The 27,179-nt window shown below is 41.9% G+C and overlaps 1 protein-coding gene across 5 annotated transcripts in view; it reads left to right on the top strand.

Annotated features, from left to right (window-relative positions):
• KIAA1328 (KIAA1328 ortholog) overlaps positions 1-27,179 on the top strand; it is a 296,689-nt gene that overhangs the window by 184,239 nt on the left and 85,271 nt on the right. For 4 of the 5 annotated variants that reach the window (XM_075128343.1, XM_048849783.2, XM_048849787.2 and 1 more), the window contains 2 exons: positions 2,413-3,095; positions 8,758-8,859. In XM_075128343.1, the coding sequence (XP_074984444.1) occupies positions 2,413-3,095; positions 8,758-8,859 (785 nt within the window). The remainder of the gene's footprint in view (positions 1-2,412; positions 3,096-8,757; positions 8,860-27,179) is intronic. The other variant, XM_048849784.2, reaches the window with a different exon arrangement.

Consider the following 27,179-nt stretch of genomic DNA (forward strand, 5'->3'; position numbering starts at 1 on the left):
GGGTGGAGGTTTGGGGGGCTCAGTGGGGGCTTCTGAGTGCAGGGGACTCCTGATGTGGAGGAGCTCAGTGGGGGGGATTCCAGGTGTGTGGGTGGGCTCACTGTACAAGGAGCTGCTCCCCATCTGCCTAACCCCGTGCATCCAGACCTCCCCACACCCAACAGCCCCCCCTGCTGAACCAATCCCCACCCCCTCTCCAAGCCTCTCACACACACCCACACCCATGGTGCAGAGCTTGCTGCAGCCAGGGGAAGTTTCTGGGGCTTGATCTGACCCAGCCTCAGATGGAAGGGGGAGGGAGGCCTCAATCCCTCTCCCCGCAAGCTGGGACTAACATCCCTGGGCAGCCAGAGCCTCCCAAGACCCCCCTACCACCAGTGATTTACCTTCTCCCCCTTCTCCCCGCCCCCCAGCTGCCCAAACAGATGTGTCTGAGCTGTCCAGCTGCCAGGGAGGGGGTGAGTGAGTATTGGTGCAGCTTCTCTTTGCTTCCCCGATTTCTGCAAGGAAGCAAAGGGAATCTGCGATGAGGGGGGGAAAGGGGGGGCATTTTTCTGCTGTGGCACAATTGCGAGGAATTTACCCGGGAGTAGATGTATAACAGGTAGCTACAGGATTATTTTATGGTCTTTTCTCTCATATCCCTTAACATCTTGCACCCCATCTTTTATTTGTTGCCAGAAATCTCTTTCTGTGTGGTATTTAATTTAGATTATAAAGTCTTTGGGACATGGGAGTGTGTTTTTATTTGTCTGTAAAATCATCATGCACAGCGATGGCACTAAACAAATAACAAACAACTCTGATTGCCTTCTGGCAACATGTTGAAATTCTGGTAGGTTGCCCTCCTGGCCCCTCTGATTTCTGAAATATTTTAATGTCCTGCACTTTTCACCCAGTCCTAGCATCAGATTTTCCTTGTACGTTTAGTGCTGACACTAATGCAGATGCCTCCAACTCGTTGGGTTTCATGGGGCAAAACGTGGCATAAGTGGCTTTCAATCATATGGTGAAGAGTAAATTTTTGTAAAAACAAAACTGAAAATAATCATATATCAATATTTAGGGGATAATCTACATTATTTTATTTTCTCTGAGACCTGCAAGAAACTCACAAGGAAGGAGCTGAGGGGCAGTCAAATAGAGTTGATATGTTGGTTTATATAAAGAATGTAAATAATGCATACAAAAACTGTACATAGTTGGATTAGATTCCTCTCCAACACTTTGTATGTTGCTTGCATTCTTAAATCTAAGATCTTTGGGGCAGTGATTGTCTTCCAGTGCATATGGACAGCAGCTAATCCATTGTGTGTGCTACCAGAATACAAATTGTAATTTTCTGTCCATCAGTGACCACCAAATTTCAGCTTGCTTGCTGCTGCTAAAGTGGTTTATCTTTAACAAACCTGGCTTCTGCAATTAAACACAGTTAAATCTTTGAGAAAGAGCCTGAGGGCTGAAACAGAGTTTAAATGCAATATGTTACTGAAATTAACGCACACAACTAGGAAAAGAGCTATGAGTGAGTGATTCACTGCTGTTCTGATGTGCATAGCAACACAAATGCTTAACTGCCGAGACAAACCGCAGTGCAAGGATACTCCAGGATATAAGCAGGATTCTGATGTCCCTTACATAACAGCCATGAGTATAACACACCCACTACGAGTTCACTTTTCATTGGGATGACAAATGTGAATTACAACCGCTTTCTTTCTGCAGAGTTTTATCAGAGTATAATCACTTGCCCAACTTAATTGAAAAATCACTTACATTTATAGCTGAATTTAAACATGTTTTTTTATTTAAATGACAGCTTTTGAAGTAGAACTATATTTTACGGAAAGTGGTTGGTTTTTATCTGTGTTTCTGTAAAGACATTTCAAAAACTCTCATCAAATTTCCGGTGGTAAGTAATATCCCATTCAGTGCAAGGTGAAATGTTTTACATCAAATCTCCTGCTGTGTAATGGCCAATCAAAGAGTATTTATAGTGGCTGAATGGATTTTTTGGCTTGGCATTCAAAATTAAACATTTTCATACATTAACATTTAATGTTTTTTGCCACTCTTCTAGTGATTTTATGTAACCCTAGATACTCACAACTACTTGGTACTCTGAAGCTACTTGTTTATGCTGAGGATCCTGCAGACAGTAGTTTCATATTTATTGTACTTGTGTAGACTGATTGAAATGTAGATTTGATAGCAGGCTTATCTCTGCCTTTTGATCAACATTATAGGAGTCTTGCTAGATGTCCATCAGCACAATACATCGAATCTCCCAGTACTCGTATGACAACTTTACTCTGTGAACTGATGATGAGAAGCAAATTTTGCTAAGGAACAATACCATTTAACATTCTATGTTAAATTTTGAAAGATGATAGCTTGTTTCTCTTATCGTAGGTATCCAACAAGAAGAGTCCGTGCCAGCTAGCACCTTTGGAACTGGATGGTTCTTATCTAAGTATAGCTAGACCGCAAACGTTATACAAGAACAATAAAGCATCACAGTCTGGAAGTTCAGCCCTGTTTTCAGTACCTCTGCACTGTAGAAATAATCATGCTCATGGGACCACAGCCCAGTACAACCAACAGGAGGTTCTCAATGAATGTCCAGCAGAAAATGGCTTGCACAGAAAATGTAACAATATGATGCTGTCAGCAAAGGAAAGGGGCCCATACCACACACAAATGGCTCCTGATGTGGGCCAGAGAATGAGTGAATTTCCGAACACTTGTCCTCACCAAATGAGTCATTGGGCTTCTAGGCAGCCAGGAAGCTTGGAGAACATTCAGGATAGCCAAAAGGTCAGCCATGCACCCAAAAGACATTCTGGGCCGCTTCATGAAACCTGTGATTACTCTAGGCTTTCTCGTGTTTCTGGGATGAATGACAGTGTGGACTCTGGATCAAAAGAAACAGAGCGTAGTAAAAGGCTGTCTGAGGAAAGAAGACAGCAGCTTCTGCTGCAGAAAATGGAGCTGGAAGTTGAAAAGGAACGTCTCCAGCATTTGCTTGCTAAACAGGAAGCAAAACTACTTCTGAAGCAGCAACAGCTACACAAATCCAGGCTGGATTACAATAGGTGAGTTTGTGAGGTTTACAGATAGAGGATAGTTGTTAGTGTATGACGAATTTCTGTGGTACCAAACATTTACATGGAGCATTGAGAAACACAGAGTAAGACATGCTCTGTGCCCTGAAGAACTTGGAATTTAAACTCGACAATACTATAACCACGAGACTAGACATGGGACAACAGTTAAGGTAAAGAAGAGTGTGAGGACTGTTGGTCTAGAATAAGATAGGAAAATTGGTGGAAGAAATTATCTTTGAGGGGGGACTTAAAAGAGGAGAGAGTGCGTTAGTGGGCTAGAACAAGGAGTGCAAGGTGTAGGAACAGCATTACAGAAGGTACCAAAACCATGAGTGGGAGAAAGAGACAGAGTGAGCAGTAAAGTTAATGTGCTAGATAAAACAAAGGAAGCAGGAAGAGGAGTAGAGGGGAATGAGAGTTGTTTGTATATAGACTTGAGTGCTGATGCTTTACTCAGCTGTACAGACATAAGAGAAGATGTGGTTCTTTGCTCAAGGGACTATGATGTAAATCAGATTCGGACAATACAGACACACAAAACCCCAACTGAGAGTCCAGTCTTGAATTCTGGGTTGTGTTTGATGAAAGGTTACCTGAAAAAAGTGGGTTTAAAGAGAGATTTAAACAGGGGGGTTGTTTTAAGGGAGGTAAAGAAGAGAGGCCCTAGAGAGTGAGGGGCCCCATGGAAAATAAGTGGAAAGAAGATACAAGAGAGGTTGTTGGGCTGAAGCATGGGAGGTGCTTAAGCAGTGGAAGTGTTAGTGGGGAGGAGGAAATAAGAACAGGGATGTAGACAGTTCAGAATTGTGCAGCGTCTTGAGTTGAAAATGAGGTGCTTTCACTGGATGTACAAGGTGAGAGCTTGCCCTGGAAGATATTTGTGCAAGGGTTTGACAGAGTGGTAGGAGGGGAAGACAGATTTAGCAACAACATTTTATATAAACTGGCAGGAGGAGAGGATAGAGGAGATGTATTGAAACCACAGAAGTAGTTGCCCTAGAAAGAGGAGATATAACTCAGTTGAATACAAGCATTTTAGTGGAAGGGAGAGGGAGGAATGGATGGAGTTTAGCAGTCTTGTAAAGGAAACAGCAAGAGGATTTGATGAGAGCTTTGATGTAGATATTATTTTAAAAGTGTCACTGACAAGGGGATCCCACAAGATTCTGAATTACATGACCTGCATCCCACGCATGTACTCTCTCTTTTCCCTCCAACCCCACAACTGCTTTTCAAGTTTTAAAAGGGAATATTATAGCTGAAGGAGTTTTTTGCCTGTATAAACTGTACTCTGCGAAGTAACTTTCTCTGCTGCTTTTGTATGTAATATGCAATCCAAAAATTAATTGTATTTAGTTAGTTTTCACATGCCTATGTGATCAGAGGCAGTCACAATTGTCTGTGCGTTGATGTGACAGGGCGCTCCACTCACCACTGGGATGGCACCTCCTCCTGGTCACTCTGGGGAATAGCTTGTGAGGTCAATGCCCCTTCCCAAGTTTGCGCACCGTCTCTCCACCTCTCTGTCTTGGTCTGTGGCCCTCTGTCTCACTCCATGAGACTTAGCCCTGCCTCTTTGTGACTTAGCCCTGCCTCCAGATCACCAAACGGTTTTCCCCTTCCAGGATCATAAAGTCTTTCCTTTCAAGCAGTCCTAGGCAGTCTTCCTCGTAGTGCCACTCTCTTAACGGTTGGCAAGGGAACCCAGGTCCACCCTCTGCTCCGGGTTCTGGCTTAGGGACCCTCTAGAGAGCAATCAAGGCCTATTCGCTTCTAGACCTTAGTGCCTTTCCCTGACCCCTGTCCTACCTCTTTGGCTCCCCCCGGGTTTGCCAGCTCAAACACACCTCCCCTCTCTCAGGGAATGACTGCAGACTCTCCCAGCAGCCCCCACTATTTCGTGTCTTTATAGTCCCAGCCCAGATCGTTCCTCCTCAGCTGGGCTCCCTCAGTCTTGGGTTTACTTGGCCACCTGATTCAACATCATCTGTGGCCTGTTGGGTTAATTAGCCCCCTTTCCCATCTGCATTAACCCTTTCCAGGTAAGTGTGGGGTAAACATCTGATCTCAGTTGGAAATGACTGAGGTCACAAAGGATTATAACTTCAGGTGAGAAGTAAGTAGGAACAGATGTATTCTTAAGAACATAAGAAAAGCCATACAGGGTCAGACTAATGGTCTATCTAGCCAGGTATGCTGTCTTCCAATAGTGGCCTATGCCAGGTTCTTCAGAGGGAATGAACAGAACAGGGAATCAAGTGATCCATCCCTTGTCACTCATTCACAGCTCCTGGCAAACAGAGAATAGGAACACTTCAGAGCATGGTTTTGCATTCCTGCCCATCCTGGTTAATAGCCATTAGCTATCCTCCATGAACTTATCTAGTTCTTTTTTGAATCCTGTGATAGTCTTGGCCTTCACAACATTCTCTTGCAAAGAGTTCCATAGGTTGACTGCGTTGTGTGAAGAAATATATCCTTTTGTTTTGTTTTAAACCTGCTGCCTATTTTTTTCATTTGGTCACCCCGGTTCTTGTGTTATTAGAAGGAGTAAATAACATTTCCTTATTTACTTTCTCCACACTAGTCATGATTTTATAGTCCTCTAACATATCTCCCCTTTGTCACTTCTTTTCCAAGCTGAAAAGTCCCAGTCTTATTAATCTCTCCTCATATGGAAGCTGTTCCATACCCCAAATCATTTGTATTGCCCTTTTCTGTACCTTTTCCAATTCCAATATATCTTTTTTGAAATGGGGCAACCAGATCTGCATGTAGTATTCAAGATGTGGGCGTTACCATGGATTTATATAGAGGCAATATGATATTTTCTGTCCTATTATCTCTCCCTTTCTTAATGATTCCCAACATTCTGTTTGCTTTGTTGACTGCCGCTGCACATTGACTGGATATTTTCAGAGAACCATCCACAATGACTCCAAGATCTCTTTCTTGAGTGGTAACAGCTAATTTACATCCTATCATTTTATATGTGTAGTTGGGATTATATTTTCCAGTCTCCATTACTTTTCATTTATCAACATTGAGTTTCATCTGCCATTTTGTTGCCCAGTCACCCAGTTTTGTGAGATCCCTTTGTAACTCTTCGCAGTCAGCTTTGGACTTAACTATCTTGAGTAGTTTTGTATCATCGGCAAATTTTGCCACCTCACTGTTTACCCATTTTTCCAGATCATTTATGAATATGTTGAACAGGACTGGTCCCAGTACAGACCCCTGGGAGACACCATTATTTACCTCTCTCCATTCTGAAAACTGGATCTTCAAATATCCTATTTCTATGCATATGTCCTACTAATAAAAAGTAAGTAGAATATAAAGGACACATAGGCAGAGTTGCTTTTAAAATGAATATTTTCAGAGTCTTCTGAGAGGCATTGGCTGCCCAACAAAAGGACTCTTGAATATCTCTGTAATGGTGTCATTCTTGTTACTATAATTGCACCTATTTAAACCAGTTTCTCTGAAAAGATTTCAAGTTCGGCAAAGCTGTAGTTTCTAGAAAAAAAGTACAGAGGAGCGTCCATAAATGAATAGCCTGAGTCTTGAAAATATTTTCCATTACCTCTTCCCAGAGGTGCAGATGCTTGTACATTTGCCATCTCATCTTCAAATAAGGCACTTACACCGTAGCAATCTGAATGTAAGAGGTTCTCTTGCAATCTCTTTAGAGTTAAATGCAATTGAACTATCTACATCAAATATCTGCACATGCCTAATATTTACAGGTATCCTTCTCAAATGTCACCTTTCCTGTTTTAGTTTTAGCTTTGTGATTCTCCTCTTTGGTGTACTTGCTAACCACAGAATTACTTCTAAGGTCTGCAGATGACAAAGATTTGTTTACTTAATCATTTAAATACACCTTGCTAAATTGTCAGGAAGACTCACTAAGGAAGGAACTTAATCTATTCACTAATCTTTTACTATCACGAGGATAGTAAAAGACAGATAAACAAAACCAGCTAATGTTAATTTATTTGGCTGTCCCTCTCTCTCAATGGGTAGAATTGTGCAGTGCTGGATTAGGCCCATTCGGAGGTGCTAGAGGTGTCATTGTTTAAATGAGAAGTAAAAAGTATCCTACACTAACTTGTACTAGTTAGTGGCTCTTAAAATGCCTGTATATCTTTTTGCAAGGGCAAGCGTTAGCCCTTTTTCATGGCCAAATTCTAACATAATTGCATTCTGTCTCCCTAAATTCCCTCCTGCAGTTTCAAATGGGCACAGTATTCTTCAATCCCATGTGCTCTGCTTGTATAATGGCTGTCACTTTTCACACCAGAGGTGACTGCATTTCAATGGTGGGGGAAATGACTCTGTAGCAAGGCAGGGCACTCACCAGTGTGGTGCCTCCTGCTGGTCCATCTGGGAATTAGCTCATCTGGCTCCGGAACGCCCTCTATGGGCCGGTGTCTCACCCTCTGTTACCTGCCCCTGTTGTCTCCTCCACCTCTGGCCCCGTGTCCCTCCTGGACCCCAGTGCCCCTTACCTTGGGATGCTGCCCCACAGTAGTGTCCCCACACTCTGTGTCTTCCCTCCCAGGAGACTCCCAACTCCCCTGCGTCAGTGGCTACTGCCAGTCATCTAGCCCCTTCTCTTAGGGGCAAACTTCAGTCTGTAATGGCCACTCATCACTGGCAAGGGGGTTGGACCTGCTGCCTTTTTTTGCCCTGGCTGCCTCCCTGCAGCCCTAGTACCTCCTCAGGCCTTTGCCGCAAAGCCTTGGCCTGGGAGGTCACTAGGCCAGAGCTCCCCAGTTCAGCCTGCCTTTTCCTGGTACTGCTCGGTCCAAGGTATCCCTGACTCTACCAAGCAGCCAAGTCCTTCCTTTTCCCCAGGAACCCTTCTTATACTGGCCTAGTAGGGCCCTGACTGGCTGTGCTTGTGCTTGTCTCCCCAGGACAGCTGTTTTTTTTAATACCTTCCAAACTGGAGTGGGGTGACTGCCCTGCTACAGACTCCTCTAGGTATGTTTAATTACACTTCAGGGCAGCCCAAAATTACACTAGCTTGAGGTGCAGAATTGACCATCTTCAGTCCTGGCTCAGTGACAGGTTTAAGGTCCTTTCAGTTACTATCCATGAGGGCCAGAAATTGTATCTTTATTATAATAGAAAGGGAAACTTTCCTGCATGCTATTTTCTCTCTTGATTTGAACAGAGGAGAGGATACTTCGATAAAGAGGGAACATCATCTGTTGAGACCTACGGTTTCCTGGAACTGCATCACCATATTAAAGATGGAGAACAGCTGCAATCTCCTATATTTTATGCAGCTTTCATGCCGCCCTTGAGCTCTTGCCAGGTGCTAGGGCATCCCTTGGTGTGGCGAAGCATGAATATTTCTCATAGTTTTTCTCATATTTCTCAAGAGAGCAAGTGCTTTGAAATCAGTAGAATTAAACAATTTTTTGTCAACCACAACCCTCAGAAACAAAGGCAGCAGGTGGAAGCTGTTTCCCCAAAACTGAGAGGTGTAAGAGAGAAAATGGAGAGGTTTTGTGAAAGCTTCTCTGTATAAAGTGCTCTGATCAGAGTTCACCCTTTTGTGTGTGTTGGGGGTGGAGGTGGCTGCAGATACAATAGCTTCCCCAGGATGTAAAGCTAACTAACTCCACATTTCCAGATTTAAGGGCCAAGTTTTTGATTCAGACATGGTCACTGATGAAGCACCAGGCGGGCCAGGAGGACCAACCCTTATGATGAATGGCACTGGCATGGGGCTAAGGTAATCTCTCTTATTTTCTTTTAACCATTAGCAAGTACTTTTAAGTGTTGGTGTATTTTCTTCGTTCTCAAAAAGATGTTATTGGCTGCCAAGTGCATATTTTTGGTCTGTATTTCTATTTGAGTTGGGTTAAATGCTGCTAACCAGGAAAGACCTCATGAAATAGTCTAGATTGGTCTCTAGCTTGGCTCATGCTGCAGGGCTATAAAACTGAGCAGTAGGCTGGTGCCCAGACTCTGGAACCCTCCTCCATCAAAGGGTCCCAGAGCCTCTATGTCTACACTGCAGTTTTATAGCCCTGCAGCCCAAGCTAGCTGACACAGGTCATCCAGGAGTGTTTTAATGCAGTGTAGATATACCCTGAGTCTCTCTGTGCCTCAGTTCCTCATCTTTATAATAGCAATAATGCTATCCTTTGTTGTCTTGTCTTTTTAGATTGTAAGCTGTTCAGGCCAAGGACTGTCTTACTAGGCGTTTGTACAGTGCCTAGCACAATGGGACCTTGATCTCATTTGGGGCCTCATATAATTAATAATTGTCTGATCTGGCAGTCCTTACTCATGCAAAATTCCCAATGAAGTCATGCTAACTTTCATGTTTTCTGAGGTCAGTTGGGAGTTCTCTGAGTGTGTGGTAGATAGCTGTGGCATTTCCCCATGACTGGAGGAAGTCTACAAGTGCACATGTGGTCGATCTCCATCTTAATGGCACTTCTGGATCACCTGTCCTCGGTCCCATTTGGAGCATGAAAATCTCTTTTGCTTCTAAAACCCTTCCCGGATACAATTCCCCTTTCTGGTCTCTGACCTGACTGACAGTGCAGTCTCTTGCCAGAGGTTAGTCAGTTTGGCATTATATATCTTTTGGCGCTGAGGCGTTGGTCAAAGGCTTTGTGTAAGACCTCTTCTCAGCAAAGCAGGAAGGAGAGAATAAAAAAGTATACAGGCCTCTCAGTGCCAAAGAAAACCTTTCTCACTCTTTATGGTGCTAAAGCAAACTGCTAGACAAGAACTCTAGGTGTCAGAAGTGTCTTCCTAGGGTCAGTCCTTTTCTCCTACCTCCACACATTGACTGGACATGGTAGAATAATAAGGGTAGACTCAGGCTCAGCAGTGTGTTGGCTCATCACAAGCCAACCCTGCAGTCTCTGACCCAATAAATGCTCTTCTCATCCCAGCAAATCATGAACAGCAAGCAGCAGAACCCAAGTAAATGTGTGCACCCAGGAAGGCAGCACTTGCTGCTGGACCAGAAATTGCAGGTGTGCCTTCTGTGGTTCTAATCTCTCTTCTGCCCCCGCTCCCCCCAAGCTTACCAACCTTGGGTTAGGTGTTTTTTGTTTTGCTGTCTGGTGAATGGTATTCATTTCCTTCTGTATTTTCTTTTCTTCAGTCTTGGTTGGGGATGGGATGGTAGAGGAATAATTGGACCTACAAATTTACACTAATTGTGAGCTCCACAGTGAGAAGTGAGTGAAAGTTCATAAAATGTCGCAATAAACTGTCATAAATGTTGATGGGAAAAGGTGTAAAAAGAGAGAGGCTGAATTAGCCCAAACAAAAAATCCCACTGATATAATTCAAGGGCTGTGTAAACAAGGATACTGTAAGACTGGAAATCAATGAACCAAAATTGGTGTGTTGGAAATTAGCCATAATTGGTTGACAAAATAACGTGGGGGTGGGCTATTCCACCCCCACTCTCTTCTGAGGTCCTCCTAAGAAGAAGACTTTGTGGGGAGAACTGGCTCCTGCAATGCTGGCTGACTGAAAGAACAGGAAGGAGCGAACTTCACCATCATGGCTGCCACCCGCACTGTGTCTTAGGATCCTGGTCCTCCTTCATCCTAATTGAGAGAAATGTCCTGACCAGATCAGTCCAGAAAGAAAGGGACCCCAATGACATCCACTGGCTTTAGTTACATGCTGAACACCACTTGGGATGTGAAACTTTGTCATATATACTCCCTCCCAGTTTGTCCTTTTCCTTTCCCACTTTATTTCTTTTTTCCTATCCCTCTCTTTTTGTTTTCTATTTAATAAGAGCCTGGCCAAGACTGTATATTTTGTAACACCGCTGTATCTCTGTTACAGGAAAGAGGCTGCTAAAAAGAATGCCCTAAACAGCTCAATGTTGGTATAAGTTTGCCAGGTCTTGGAGTGGCTAATAAGACCATGGGCTATGCTTGTGTTTTTCGAGCCGTGAGGTTGCAAGTGACATTCAACACCAGGGACAGTTGCTGTATTTTCTATCTTTGCTGTTCTTTTCTTTCCCCTTTGTTTGTCTTGTTATGCCTTCTGGGAAATAGGATTGGACTTGTACAGCAACAGCAATAACTCCAGTGTATCCAACTAACTACTTCTCATTTACCCAAAAGGACAGTTATTCCCATCTTTAATGCTCTCTAAGAGATGATCAGGCAAGGGGTTTTTTTTCCTTCGAAAGATCCTCTCCTGCTAAATGGAATGAGGATGTTGTTAAAATGAAAGCCTCACTTAATACCTTGCATTTCATATACTTTAACTGTTTTTCCTTCTTTCTGTATCTTTAATAAAAAGTTAAAAAGGATGTTTAATAGTGTGTTTGCCATGGTACTAAGCAATCTGAGGTCTGTGTGTACCAAACCCTGAACCTTGTTTACCACTGTTTAATGTTGGACAGCGACAGGGACATGTCAATACCTTCAACTCTTTTGACTCATGTATTCCATCTAAATTAATACAACAGTGGGGTGTGATATCTTCCTCATGGACTTGCTAGTTTGTTCTTTCGCCTATATGAGTTACTGATTATCCAGTAAAAACAACAAGGAATCCTTGTGGCACTTTAGAGACTAACAGATCTCATTAGACTGACCTCACACTTGGTAAAGCAACTCCCATCCTTTCATGTATTTATACCTACTCCTTTATTTTCCACTCCATGTATCTGATGAAGTGGATTGTAGCCCACGAAAGCTTATGCCCAAATAAAGTTGTTAGTCTCTAAGGTGCCACAAGGACTCCTCGTTGTTTTTGCTGATACAGACTAACACGGCTACCACTCTGAAATTTATTTGGGCATAAGCTTTCCTGATTATCCAATCACCTTTGTGTTAACAAGTAGTGGAGTCTATTTAATTTTAAACTTAGGTTACCAGCAGAGCTGAGAAGGAGAGTCCTAAAAGTGATCCTCATTTATTTTTTCCTGTTTTACAAAACCATGTGATTCCATGATCACTGTAGCAAAGGAGATTCAGAAAATAGATCTAGTTAAATATATTATAGGATTGCACTCTGTTGAGGAGAAATGTAACCTAGAACATCTGCAAGTCTGTCATAAATATAAAGGGAAGGGTAAACCCCTTTGAAATCCCTCCTGGCCAGGGGAAAGCTCCTCTCACCTGTAAAGGGTTAAGAAGCTAAAGGTAACCTCGCTGGCACCTGACCAAAATGACCAATGAGGAGACAAGATACTTTCAAAAGCTGGGAGGAGGGAGAAAAGCAAAGGGTCTGGGTCTGTCTGTAGTCGTCTTGGCCAGGGACAGAACAGGAATGGAGGCTTAGAACTTTTAGTAAGTAATCTAGCTAGGTATGTGTTAGATTATGATTTCTTTAAATGGCTGAGAAAAGAATTGTGCTGAATAGAATAACTATTTCTGTCTGTATATCTTTTTTGTAACTTAAGGTTTTGCCTAGAGGGGTTCTCTATGTTTTTGAATCTAATTACCCTGTAAGATATCTACCATCCTGATTTTACAGGGGGGATTTCTTTATTTCTATTTACTGCTATTTTTTATTAAAAGTCTTCTTGTAAAACACTGAATGCTTTTTCATTGTTCTCAGATCCAAGGGTTTGGGTCTGTGGTCACCTATGCAAATTGGTGAGGCTTTTTATCCAACATTTCCCAGGAAAGGGGGGGTGCAAGTGTTGGGAGGATTGTTCATTGTTCTTAAGATCCAAGGGTCTGGGTCTGTAGTCACCTAGGCAAATTGGTGAGGCTTTTTACCAAACCTTGTCCAGGAAGTGGGGTGCAAGGTTTTGGGAAGTATTTTGGGGGGAAAGACGCGTCCAAACAGCTCTTCCCCAGTAACCAGTATTAGTTTGGTGGTGGTAGCGGCCATTCCAAGGATAACGGGTGTAATATTTTGTACCTTGGGGAAGTTTTGACCTAAGCTGGTAAAGATAAGCTTAGGAGGTTTTTCATGCAGGTCCCCACATCTGTACCCTAGAGTTCAGAGTGGGGGAGGAACCTTGACAAAGTCTTTTTGCAATAGGTTGCCAAAACCTACAAAAGTCTACTTAATATAGGGGGGGAAATGAAGAAAAACTGCATTGTTTAGAAAATGAGTTCCAGATTTTATAAGGCTTTTTCCCTTTCTCTCTCTCTCTCTCTCTCTCTCTCTCTCTCTCTCTCTCATTCCCTTGATTAAACCCACAGTAATTTTTCAAAGTTAATATGCATTTCTGCAGTCCCAAGTCACAACGCCAGCTGGTTCCAAAGTTTGGCAGCAAGGCATCTGAAAGTTTGTTTCTTGTACTCAGTCTTCAGTTTTGCAAAGGTTACCAGATGAATGCTCCCTAAATAATTTAATCTAATGTAAGGCTGGAAGAGGCTATGAAGACAAGTCCATTTGTCTCCTTTATGCATTTGAATATAGAAGTGATTTTTTTTCAGTCTCAGAAAAGGGTGCGTGTGAGTGTGGCTGGAATGGGAGGTGGGAACTGTTCTCTTCTAAGCAATCTGAAAGTTGTAGTGAAATGTCAAAGGCTTCTTGCTGTAGAAAATATTAAGAATCATGATGGAAAACCAACCCTGTTTACCTTCCAGTTTGGATGAGCTTCTCAAGGGAACCTCCCCAAAACGTAATTTTAATTTTCAAATAACCAAAGCTCAGTTTAAAATTCTCTTGGTATTTTTAAAAAAAATTGCCAAAAGTATTTAAAATATTAAACTTGCTCGAATGAGACCTTGAAATTTACAAGTAAAATAAATAATACAATCAAGAACTGAAAAACATCGATTTTTATAATTAACAGCTCATTTTGAGTTAATTATCTACAATTACCAAAATCTAATTGCAATTTATTCTGTATTATCTGTGGAGAGAATCGTAGGTAAGGGAATCTGCATCATTGGCATTCATAGGATGGGTACAAATAATGGACGGGCCCTTAATGGAAAAACAAAAGCAAATAGGAGCATGCAGCTGTGCCAAGCTAGCGAAAGGTAATTGTAGTCAGAAATGAGGTATGTATTTTAAAGGCATCTTGTCATCTCCTGTAGAGCATAATTTTTTACCTACTTGAAGAAAACATTTCAAGAGCAAATACAGAGCAGTTTGATTTCTGTCTGAGCTATTCATGGCTATCAGCCTGTTTGTGGAAGGGGAAACTTTGACTCTGGGGAGCACTTTAAATATACCAAACTTTTGAATGTGTGTTTCATTTCCTCTACCATAAGTACCCTTTACAGTTTCACTAATTATCAAAGCCTTTCAACAAATGTTGCCCATCTCTGCCTGCTTGGATCGTCCTGATGCGAATTTGTAATGCTGAATTTGTCACTTCACTGTCACGTGTAAACAGGAGGGACTTGTTTGGGAGGAATGCTCTTTTCCTGATACACAGATTGGCCATCTCTAGGCAGCTGAAGAATCTGCAGTTGCAGGATTTCCAGTTCTCCCAGGCACAGCCATGGGAGCAGGGGTTTATTAGGGATAGTTTAAACTAGCTTGGTGTGCACATGGGTGAGTCCAGGACAGATCTTCAGCAAGAGATGTATAACTTCTAAAATTAGAGGCAAGTTCGGTTTGTAGAATTTCTTTTCAAGTCTTCCCCAGGGTGTAAGATGCTTTAAAATATTCAAAAATAAAAGCATAACCTTCTGTATTTGATAAGCTTAAAACAGCTTTTAAAAACACATTCCCTATCTCTCAGGTGCCGATGCCTGGTACATGCTCAAGTACCCACTCCCTGCTCATTCAGGAGGATCAGTTGACGTGGCACCTGCTTTTGTGGATACTCCTGATAACTGCATCAGGAAGAGTGGAATTTTAAAACAATCCACTACTTTCCCCTTTGTTTAATCTTACTTTTGAATATGAATATAGTACACCAGGGAAATGAGGGCTGTCTAATAGCGCTGACTAGAGCCAGGTATAGTTCAGTGAGATGCTGTGCAAGGACCCCTCCTTTTAACTTTCTGTGTGCTTAAATTCTAACCTATAGCATTCCTTGCTGTTGTATTGCTTCATCCCTTCAGCATCTCTGTCAATGCACCTTGTTCCTTTCTTACCTATAGCACCCTCTGCTAATCCATTGCTGGGTCCTCACACAACTCTGCCAGCCTACCTCAACCCTCACCTGAACATGTTTTCATGTAGGAACATTTGAGAAAATTAGTATCAAATATGTTTGTTATATAGAGGCACGCTTTGAATGGACAGTACCCGTTATAGGATTTTTTTCCTTCAGTGCTAGAGATTTTCCAGATGTAATTTGTAGCCACTTATGTCATCAAACACTTTTCTCATTTGTGTGTGTGGATCTATCTCACCCTTGTGTGTTTTTCCCTCTTATATTTTTAGTTAGCTGGAAATATCAAACACAGAATTTAATAGCACTTTCCCTCTATTGAAATGTTCGTTGTTATGGTGATAGTTCCAGGAGGGAACACTCTCAAGGGTCTTTTAGAAAATTTTATGTTTACGGTATAACTTTTTTATTATTTTATGAGAGAAGGTGACAGTTATCTTTGCTCCTTGTTAAATACATATTATTGACTCTATTTTTTTTTTAGGATTGTTTGATTTGTTATGTATCTTGTGCTAGCTATACCGATGTGTCCAAATATTAAAGACAATTAAATACAAATGCAAAAGAATGACTTGCCAGGCATGTGATTTCACACACACTTTGTTTAAAAAAAAAATAATCAATTCTCACAATTATGCAAATGGACTTCTGTCCTAACCTTCAGCACCCCAGCATTTCCAGTCCTTGAGGACTCCATCACATACAGCTTTGCCAGTGCATTTCAGTAGCAAACGGCAGCACCCCTGTTATTTCACACCTGGGGCCATCTGTCAATTCTCCTCAATCATGACATGCATCACCTCCTGCTATTCCAGTCTGGAGTCTCTAGAGAAGAAACTGCCAATCGTGCCAGAATGTGCAGTGTTTCACTAAGACCACCAAATTCCAATTCATTTATGAGTTGTTCCCTGGTCTCTAGAGGTGCGTTTAATAATCCAATGTGCCACTTAGGCAACTTAATGCATTTACTGAATGCAGCTGGCTAGGATTTTTTTCTTCTCCTCCTGAATATTTTTAAAACTGGCATATTGACAGCATTAAAACAGACAGAAATCAACTGTGCTTGCAAATGGCTTATAGGATCTTTTTAACTTTGGGTAACTGGAAACTGCTTGCCCATTTGTTAGTGTCCATTTTAACACCCAGGCTTTCTCTCTCTGTGGCAGGTTATTTGACACTGAAGTTGGTAGCATATTCAGCTGGGAAACTCAGAGAAAACTTATTTGGTCAATAAAAATATACTTGATGTTTCGGCAAGAAGTGCAAATGCTGAATTAGCTGCAGAGACACATCTCTGAGTAATAAATATAACCACAGCATCTCTCCAACAGATATCTGCCCTAGTCCGTTATTACATAACAGGAGACTTTATACTGAATTTTCTGCACATTTTTACTTCATTACAGCCACCTAGGCCAGGGTACATCTGCACTGCAAAATAATAAAATAAAAAAACAACCCCGCATCAGCGAGTCTCAGAGCCCGGGTCTGCAGGCTCGGGCTCATGCTATGGCACTAAAAATAGCAGTATAGATGTTTCTGCTCAGGCTCTGAGACTCATCCCCTTCACCAGGTTTCAGAGCCAAACTAGGAATGTCTGTTTTTAGCGCCATAGCACAAGCCTGTGTCTGTAAACCTGGGCTTCGAGACTCGCTGTTGCAGATGTTTTCTTTTGCCATGTAGATATACCCACACAGGCTGAAAGAATAGTAGCTTTTCTTATTCTACAGAAATAATTCTGCCCTTAAGTTGGTGATCAAAAGTTTATTTCAAGATTTTTGTGAAAGTCTTTTTTTTTTTTTTAACCAGCCAACAATGTTTGTTATTCTGGGGAGCCTAAAGCTTCATTTCCACTTGCACTGGTTTCTTTGATAGATAACCACATTCTCAGGTTTACTTTGAACTACAGCAGTTTTCTATCCTGCTCTTATCTGAACTGTACCTGATCTCTTCTTAGGATCACGTATGTCACATATAGCAGTCCAAATTAGCCTGAACAGGAAGCCTATGAGTGGGCGGCAGCTTAGTCAGTCTTAGTGGAAAGATGGCGCTAACTTGGTTTGCAGCTGTAGTCTTCAAAAAGCAAAATAAGCTTGTATTTAGCGAACACTTGTGGAAAGAGGGTGGGATCAGGGGTCACTGGATGTCACTGGTAATTTTTATACAGTAAAAACCAGCCACTTGTGAATTTTCCAAAGGCCTGGATCTGTTAATGTGTAATGATAGTGCATGATAAATCTCCTGGTGTGGCTTTGTGACTTCATATATTGAAATTGAAAATGTTCTGGGAATTTGGCATGTGTGGTGACGAAATCTCTCGTTTTCCCTCTAGCTAGTGTAAGTTTGTTCACCATGCTTTCCGGGTGTTCTTTCCTGTGCCGACACTTGGAAACAGGGAAAGACATTTTTCAGAGCACTTGCAGTTGTCTCTTTTTGAGGACACATTAGAGCTAGTAGGTCACCCCATGACTTACAACACTCTTCTGAAGCCTGGCTTGATTAGTTTTAATATAGATTGCCTTTCTTATATGTAACTGTGTATCTTCTATTTAGTTTTAAACATTTATTCTTAAAGTAACTAGTATTTTAATGTATATTTTCTTGTGTCCCAAGAAAGGAAAAGTTGAGCCAGATCGTAGGAAAACAAAATGTTCTGGAAGGTGCTTCTGAATTAGCTATATTTGGAACCTACCCTTACAACTATCAAGCCATTTAAAATCTGAAGTGATGGGGCAGTACTTGGAACAAAAGCCATTGGTATTACAAAATGAAAGAAAGAAATCCTCCATACCCTGCTATTTCTGGCCATGATCGCAGCTGCACCAAGCTAAACCCTCTTTTTCCTCCCTCCTGTGACCTTGGCTGTGCTTCAGCATGCAGAGAATTGAAGCAAAAAGCAAACTGTACTAAATATTACATTCTGTCACTTGTAGATATACAAACTTCATAGAAGGATAACGTCATGTGACCTTTCTCTCTCTCTCTCTCTCTCTCTCTCTCTCTGAAGTGGACTTTATGCATTTGCAACTAAAATTATGGTGATGTAAAACTTTCCAGAGTGTAATGATATTTTGAATTGAGCTCTGCTGTTTTCCAGGAGTGCTTTGTCTTTGCAAAACTGCCCATTACATTTATAACAGTGCTAATTTTTGAGAGCCACACAGAGAAAATTTTAGATTCAGCCCAGCTGACTTGTTCTTCACACTGCCCCTGTGGTGCAGAGGATTGATTTTTGTGTTTCTTTTGATATTTGGCTTTCTTTCCTCTGGTACTCAGTGCTTCAGGCCTTAATCCTTTAACCTTGAATCTGAGCATCAGGGCTTCATGAGGGATCAGGCCGTTTGATGGAGAGAGAACTTCCTTTGTTGTACCAAATGGCTGGGAGTGGTACAAAACAAGGCAGATCTCCAGATAGTTTATATTTTTCTGTTGTGTTAAAAGACTATAAACAGAGGATGGGTTTAGTGGGGATTATAAATAATCTAGAGGAATGTAGGGTATTAGAAGCAACAGGAAAGAGGTAATGACTTTTTCTTTAACATTTCACCAATAACCAGTCTATCATGAGAGATGTGTATTGGGCTGCCAACTGTTATACGGCATTCTGATTTGGGTAGTGGTTCAAAGCTCATCATGTCATGGCAGTGTGGTCTCTGATGGAACAGGGGGAAAAGGCTTTTCAGCTTCTCAAAGGGCAGTAGTTGTGGCTGCAGCAGCTTGCTTGCCCTACCCAATGTAGAGAACGGTTTTGCGGATGGCCGGGCGAGTTCGTACTTTATAGAACCATTAATTATATGTTATAACGCAGCTAAGCATGGCATTCCTAACTTCATGAATTCTATTATGAATGGCCTTTTCGTATTCTTCATCTCATTATATTAATGCATGTGACCTGAAATTTAGCTAAAGTTGTTGTTCAGGTTAACTTTCATTTAGTGCTTGCCCTAATTTTAGAAACAGTATGATCTTTAGATTTTTATGGAGAGAATATTTTTGTGGTGTTTTTTGTTTTTTTGCAGTGCTATTTTATACCATTTCTCTTGGAACTAGTTTTGAACCAGTTTCTTCTCACAAAGAGAGGACTGAGGCATTTCTTGATTTTCCCAGATATTATGACATCTGCCTCCACAGATTGAGCTATCATCACTATGCCAGTAACTCTTTTACCCTTTGCTTCTCTGGTTGACTTGCTGTCTGATCAACCCTAATCTGGCAAAAACGGTGCTCTTTTCTTTTCTTTCTGAGACTCTCTCTGCTTCCGGTATTGACAATACTACGATCCTCCCTGTCACTCAGACTTGTTCGGTGGCTCATGGGAGGGACACAAAGGGGGGCACCAGCTAAAAGGGGGTACGTGACCTCCCCACCTGACCCCCCCCAGCCTGGAGCCCCCGTGCTCTTCCCGTCCCCTCCCCTCCCCATCCCACGTTGCCTGGGCAGGGACTCTATCCTCCTGCTGCCCTGGGAACCGGAGCAGAACGTGGCTATACCACCCCCCAGCCCTGTCCTCAGGTGGAGCTGTACAACAGACCTCAGATAGGAGACGCAGCTGCATGGAAGGGCTGGGGTCGGGGTGGGGCTGGGGGCAGTCCCTGCTCCTTTCGCCACTGAGGTTCCCTGCTGAATGTGCCCCCCCGGCACCTGGGGAGGGGCATGTGACCCTTCTTGCCCCCCCACCCCCCATGCGTCTCCTTGACACTTTTCCCCATCCTTTTCCTCACACCCCTAGGCTGTTGCCGCATGCTGCTGCTTTTTCCTCCACAACATACTTTAAAAATTAAGCACCTTGATTTTGTGAAATCATCTCTAGCCTCCCTTATATCCATTTCATTCACCTCCATTTAAAATACAGCTGCTAAGACTAATTACCTTGCTGCGCAATTAGACAATGTTACTCCTCTCTTTGAAACCCTCTGTTTGCAGCTGCTTGCCTATAGGCATTGTGCAAATCTACCCTGGCCTGCAGCTCACATTGTATTGTTATATCCCCTTATTTCTTGTCACTCCATCAATAACATGAGCATCAATATCTCCTTTTTAAGTTTATCACTTCTTTTCCTCCATGCCTCCTCTTATTGTATCCCCTATGCATATAAAATCCACTGGAAGCTGTCTCCAAGAGTCTTTTGGCATTGGAACCTGCAGTCAATAGAAGGTCACTGCATGGTGGTACTTAGCATTGGTCTAGATCCTTCCTGTTTCTTGTCCCGCCTCTCCCCGCCCCTTTACTTGGAGTTTGTCCTTGGTTTTGTTGTTTGTTTGTTTGTTTTTCCCCTCCTAATCCCATTGAGGAGCAAAGAGGAACTCCTCCAAAGAGCTGTAAACTAGGCTCCCTTCTTTCAGGAGAGGAGAAAGAGTGCCCCTTTCTCTGCCTTTCACTTTATTTTGTCTCCTGGTTGCCTAGCGGATGGTACCACAACACCAATAACTTAAAATTTTCTGCAGGATAAGAGAAAGGCCTCAGTTGGTTTTTCCATTCTTCAGATACGGTGAACTATGGTATGCAGAAAAGCCAGGGTTCCTTGGGTCAGGCACTGTACAAACATGGACCAAAGAGAAGGTCCCTGCCCCAAAGAGGTACAATGTGACCAACACTTCCATGTTTAAGAGTTCAAAACAAAATAGTGGGCAAGTAACTGCAGCCCTGGGACAACAGTAAGTGTTGTGCCTTACCCTTTTGTGTAACTGCATGCCCTTCTATTTAATCAGTAAGCAGTTAATAATTGTCTCACTCTTTTATTGTCCCCCTCCCTGTTTGTCTGTTGTATCCATCTGTTGTGTCTCAGTTTGTACTATAAGGTCTTCAGGATAGAGGCTATCTTTTTGTTCTGTGTTTGTACAGTGTGTAGCACACAGTTACAGGCTGGGGCCTCTAGCTGCTACCTCAATGTAAATAAATTACAGGTAAATGAAGAGCCACCATACCATATTGCTAGCATGGTACATTTAGTACTGTATTGGGTTGTGACTGACATTTCCTGATAGTTCAGACCATTATCATTACTTTAAAACAGAACCATGCAAAACTCTACTTTCTACTACCTGAAATTCAGTCACTCTTTTTGATTGGCAGATAAAATATCATTTATATATTCTTACCATCCTAGTCATAGTTGCAGTGAGTAAACAGATATTTGTAGCATCTTTCATCACAGTTCTGAAAAGTGTAGGATTTTTGGTTTTCCTTGGGATCTTAACATAACGAGCAGGAGGCAAATGTTAAGTGTGTCCCTTAAGCATCTGGGCTGACCCAGTATTCTGTGACATTGTATTCAAAGTAAGTCCATGTGCTAAAAGGAAAGCCATAGGAAGATTTTGATGAAACACTGGTTAAAACTTTCAAACTTGGGTGCCTACAGTAATGCGTCTAAATTCATATTTAGACACCTAAATAAATGACTTTATTTTTCAGAGGCACTGAGCACCAAGGTGAATCAAGTGGTTTTAGTAGATTCAAGCCAAATGAAGCTGCCAGTTTTGAATTTCTTAAATCTTTACTAAAAACTCCTTCATCAAAAGTGACTCTCTGCAGAGTAACATAATCTAATAGTTAAAGTAATCTGCAAAATTCTACTTACCCAGGTGTTTGAGGGTTTTTTTAATGGGTCACTAAAGTTTCACATTTTTTATTATTTATAATAATCACCATCACAATGAAGGCATGTGATGGGTTATTTTTTTTTGTATTTTTGACCTAGGAGGGTAAATTTCATGACCATTTTTGAAGACTGGGCTAGAGCATGGGACTTGGGAGTCACGAGGCCTGGCCATCTGACTCAGTTTATGACCTTGGAACTTTAATTTCTCTGTTCCTTGGTTTCACCACCTTCAAAATAGGGGTAATAACATACCATACCTTTTTTTTTTTTTTTTTTTTTTTTGCGCAATTTGAAGCTTAATGTCTGTGAAGTTCCACTTTGTCCTTGAATAGAAGATGGGGGTATAGAATCAATGCTGTGGATCTGTGCCAGAAAATAATATAAATACTAACTATTATTAACTCATGGCTCCACCTAGAGGTATTATAGGATTCACTTCAAGTAGGTTTCTTTGGAGGAATCTCCATCCTTAGAAGTTTTTAAGGCCCGGCTTGACAAAGCCCTGGCTGGGATGATTTAGTTGGTGTTGGTCCTGCTTTGAGCAGGGGATTGAACTAGATGAACCTCCTGAGGTCTCTTTCTGCCCTAATCTTCTTTGATTCTATGATTCTTTGCACATTCCACACCCTGCAGTACCTATGTACAACAGTGCAGATCCTAAGCATCCATTGCTTTAATTATGGATCTCTTTAAAAATATCTTACTTGGAGGATGCTATCAGATCTTGTTTTTCAGTCTTATTGTCCACCCCTTTCTGTTACATTCACATTTATCTTCAGTGAATGGTTGTTCTGTCATGTAACCCACTGGCAGAAAGAGTGGTTTCAAAATAGCTCTTCATTTTCTGAGAGGTACTGCTATCATCAGCTGTGCACCTGTTTTAACACTCTTCTGGAGGAGCTGGTGTGTATATACTTACTATTTTATAAAGTACATGAAAACAGAAGGGCTCTTTCACCGTGCTGATGGGTGCTTGCACTTCTGAAAAGACACATTAAGTTTTGAGCATTATTTTACCAGCTTGGCTTGCAATGGTAGCAGCACTATGGTAAAGCCCTTTGTTCTGTTTGGACCAAGGTAATAAGGGGATGTATTGTTTTCAGAGACCTTCTTCAAGACCGAATTGAAATACAATCCAGGATGTTTGGTTAGGTAATAGTTTGCATATGGCATTTTGCTGGGTGTGTAGTGGATGAGGCTGCCTCAGAGCCACTTGAAAGTGATTCTTGGATAAGGCACCAAAATGGCGTGCAGGTGTATGGTTTTCATCTTACCCATGAGGGTTATGCTGTTTGATCAAGAACTGTGGAAGTTTGGATTTAGTTCAAAAACTTTGTTTTGTCCTAAACAGGCTTTTGCATCATTCCTTATGGTGCTTTCGCTGTTGAGAGCTGGGCAGGCTTTTCAGATATACAGAGGCTGTATTGAAGGATCGTTTTTATACCTGTGACTTGACATTTACATGACTTTCTTTTGTGAAGGCTGACAGCGCTGCTTGCTAGAATGACAGCTGCTCTACTCTGCTCTATAAAAAAGGCCAAACACACAATTGCAGCATTTTGTCCTGCCAGAGCTTTACCAGCCTGCCTTCTGTGGTCATTTCTACATGACTGTATCAAAAGCTTTGTGTTGGAATTTTCTTTTGGATTCACTCTCTGGCGGCAGAAAAGGAGAGAAATTATCAGAGATCATTTAATTGTTTCTTAGGGCAGCCAGTTAGGCTGAGAGGGAGTCAAACTATGACTAACTTGCAGCAAAACCAGGACACGGCTTTGGAGGGAAGACATAACTGCATAATTTTAAGAGCCATTTAGCTTTTTTACCTTTAATTAGGTATGTGCATGAATGTTGATATCCAGGTTATAGTGAAACCGATATCTTAGGCACCGACTCCATGGGTGCTCCAGTGCTGAAGCACCCACAGAAAAAAATTAGTAGGTGCTTAGTACCCACCGGCAGCCAATCTTCTCTCCCAAGCCCCAGTCCTGCCCGCCTGCAGCCTCTGCTGATCAACTCCTTCCCCTCCCTCCCTCCTAGTACCTCCCGCCTGCCTCAGATCAGCTGTTCCGCAGCATGCAGGAGGTGCTGGGAGGGAGGGGGAGGAGCGGGAATGGGGTGCTCTAGGGAGAGGGGTGTGAAGAGGTGGGGTGAGGGCAGAGAGAGGCAGGGTCGGGGTGGTGCCTTGGGGGAAGGGGTGGATTGAGGGTGAGGCCTGGGGCTGAGTGGGGGTTGAGCACCCCTGGGGAAAATTAGAAGCCGGCACCTGTGACCAATACCTAGAATGATTTTTTGCGGGGGGGAGCTTACTTCTTAGAAGATATGATGCTATTTTTATTTTAGATTTCTATTAACTTACAAAATACCCAGTTACAAAATTATCAGGATAATGACTCCTTCCCCCCCCCCACAAATACTTAGTCCCTGCCCTAAGGAAAAGCCTGAGAAAAAAGATGGGCTTGAGTTGTAGAGACGGGATTTCTAGGAGGAGGATACCTGCCTCTTTGTAGCAGCCGTTGGATCCCACCCATGTCATTAGTATGCCCATGTGTCTTACATAAATGCCAGGTTTTATAATTCGGCCATGAAAACTCACTCTAGGCTTAAGTGTGATCTTCAAGGTCTCTGCTAGAGCCAGGTTTTTTCTGTCTTTTAAAGAACAAGAAAGTTAAGTTTAGATTTTTTTCAAACACTTTTCTGTTTCTGTGGTAAAAAGCGTCAAGGTTTTTAACAGCGTGTTTTTGATGCAATTAATCTACTCGTGACCAGATTGCTTTAGCCCTTAGGAACTCAAGGGTGGTCATACTGACCAACAATAAACTGCACTGAGTATGCTCGTTCTGTGCATTTCCCCTCCGCCTGCAATGCATGATCCACCCCGTATTCCAGAAGAGTTCCTCCCTCTAGTGCTTCCTAAACCTCTGTTAAGAATACCATCTCCTGCATGATTGAATGGCCAGTATCATTCATCTCACCCACTTGTTTTTAGCTATCCTGCTCTTCAGCACAGAACTGCTCTGGTTTCGTGCATGGAAGTATTTACCCCCATTCTCCCTCAGCCTCTACCACCCACCCTTTTGCTACTTCTGGACAGAGACAATGGGCATGACCCAACAGCATGTGAGAGGCCAGATGGTTCAGTGATCGGGACATTAGTCTAAGACTTGAGACCTGGACTCAATTCCCTGATTCACCACAGACTTCTGCAAGTGACTTAGGGCTAAAGTTTTAAAGGTATTTGGGCATCTAACTCCCATGTCTAAGGTGCTATCCACCTGGGAATTGCTAAGTTTCCTTAGTGGTTAAGGGGATTCCAGCATCAAATATGTATTGTTTGTGCTGATTGCCAGTCTTGCACCATTAAATGTTACACATTCTTGGCGAGATTGTAATTGCAGCAAATTACACCCTTGCACCATTAATAAAGTTGTTGGTGTATGTTTGTTTTTTAAATAGAAATTGCAGAGTGGAAAAACAACATTACTGCAGAGTTTGCTTTTGGAACAAACCACCCAATGCAATCTGTTACTTTACTGATGGCTAAACTCCCAAGCCCTGGACTCAACAGGGTAACATTAAGGCAGCCATCTGTTGAATTGCCTCCCATTTGTGGGTTTCTGACTGGTCCCGGTGTAGTCTTGTGTTCTCTGGCTACTGCTGATCTGCAGTGGAAAATGTGTGTATAGGTCAGAGTTCAGTAGAAGGCGAGACTCCAGAATCGATGGCTGGGAACCAGTCAGTTGAACACTGGCTATGGAACAGGAAACAGATTCAGCCTGTTTACACCCAAGAGGTTTATAGTTAGTGCCACTCTGTTGCTAGGACTAGAGCTTCTTTGCTGCTTCGGAAGCTTAGCACTTCAACAGATCTGTGACGTTCCATTTCGAGAGCAAGGCTACCATTATGTTAGATTGATTCATCAGCATGAGCAGCTAAAACAAGTTAAATTCTATCATAGGTTCCCTGCATTTATTTAAAAATGAATTTAGTTGGCTCTAAATGGACATTTATTTTAGTGTCTTGAAGAAGTGACTTTCCTCTGTTAAAGCAGAATAATGTATCTATATGCTGCCCTAACTTGAACAGTACATAAAGATTAGTAAATAAGACCACATTAAAAATACTTATAATGTAAGTAACATGGCTCCCAATAGCCTTTCTAATGTCCATTAATGCTTATTCTGAGGATCAGAGCTCATTTTACTGAGCCATTTAGTCAAACCGTGTGATTATTTAGAAAGTTAATTCATGCATACTAAAATCTAGCTTAAGTAATGCAGAGGGTAGGAGGTAAAACTCTACGGAGACGATAGTCCTTTTTGTTATTTAATGATCAGCCATAATTAACTTGCAAATTTGAAATAATTAGAACAAATTAAAGGTATTTAACTTTGCCTCCCTAAAGAAAAATTTAAATTGCACCAAATGCAGCTTTAAATTATTCAAGTCTCAGAGGTCTGTGCTGGATTTTTTTTTTTTTTTTTTTTTACAATGCCTTTTCTATGATAAGAATACCAATCTGCTTTTTGTCAGAAAGCATCCTATCAAGTAATTGTTCTTTGTGTCTAATAAATGACAGCTATTCTTCTTTGTAAAAGTATTTCGGTCTCTGAAGGCTACATCAGCATTTGCATGGCATTTTAATTCAATAAAACAAAAGGTTAATGTTTTTTTTTTTTTTTTTTTACTTTTTAAGGAATGCAAATACTAGCAGTATTCAGTGGGTCCTGAATGACATTTAAAATTTGCCATTCAAGCTCAGTAGGGCTATCGCGATAGGAGGCATAGACAAAATGGAAAAAAGTTCAGGACGTGTTCCCTATTATTCTTGAAGTGTTTACAGGTTTCAGAGTAGCAGCCATGTTAGTCTGTATCTGCAAAAAGAAAAGGAGGACTTGTGGCACCTTAGAGACTAACACATTTATTTGAGCATAAGCTTTCGTGAGCTACAGCATCCGATGAAGTGAGCTGTAGCTCACGAAAGCTTATGCTCCAATAAATTTGTTAGTCTCTAAGGTGCCACAAGTACTCCTTTTCTTTTTGAAGAGTTTAGGCATTCATAAGCTAGGAGGTGAGAAAAGAGAGAAAGAGTCTCTTCCTTTTTTGGTAGAATTTGTTGGCTGCTCTGGCATTAGTCTGTAGCTTAGTAAGTACCTTAACCTCTTTTGCCATACTTCTCAGTGGTCCTGTTTCAGGTAGTAATGATAAAGGTCATTGAAGATGACTATGTCCTGTACAAAGTCATATTAATCAAGCTACACTTGGATGTACTGATGTATCATATAAACTGGAAATAGATGAGGACCCGTAAGGTCAGTTAGACTCCCTGCCAGTGCAGGATTGTTCCCACTGGTATATTTTCTAGTTTGAAATTTCCTAAGGTATGGGGCTTCCATCACTTCCTTTGGCAGATTATTCCACTGCCTC

Source organism: Caretta caretta, chromosome 5, assembly GCF_965140235.1.
Source record: "Caretta caretta isolate rCarCar2 chromosome 5, rCarCar1.hap1, whole genome shotgun sequence".
Taxonomy (NCBI): domain Eukaryota; kingdom Metazoa; phylum Chordata; order Testudines; family Cheloniidae; genus Caretta; species Caretta caretta.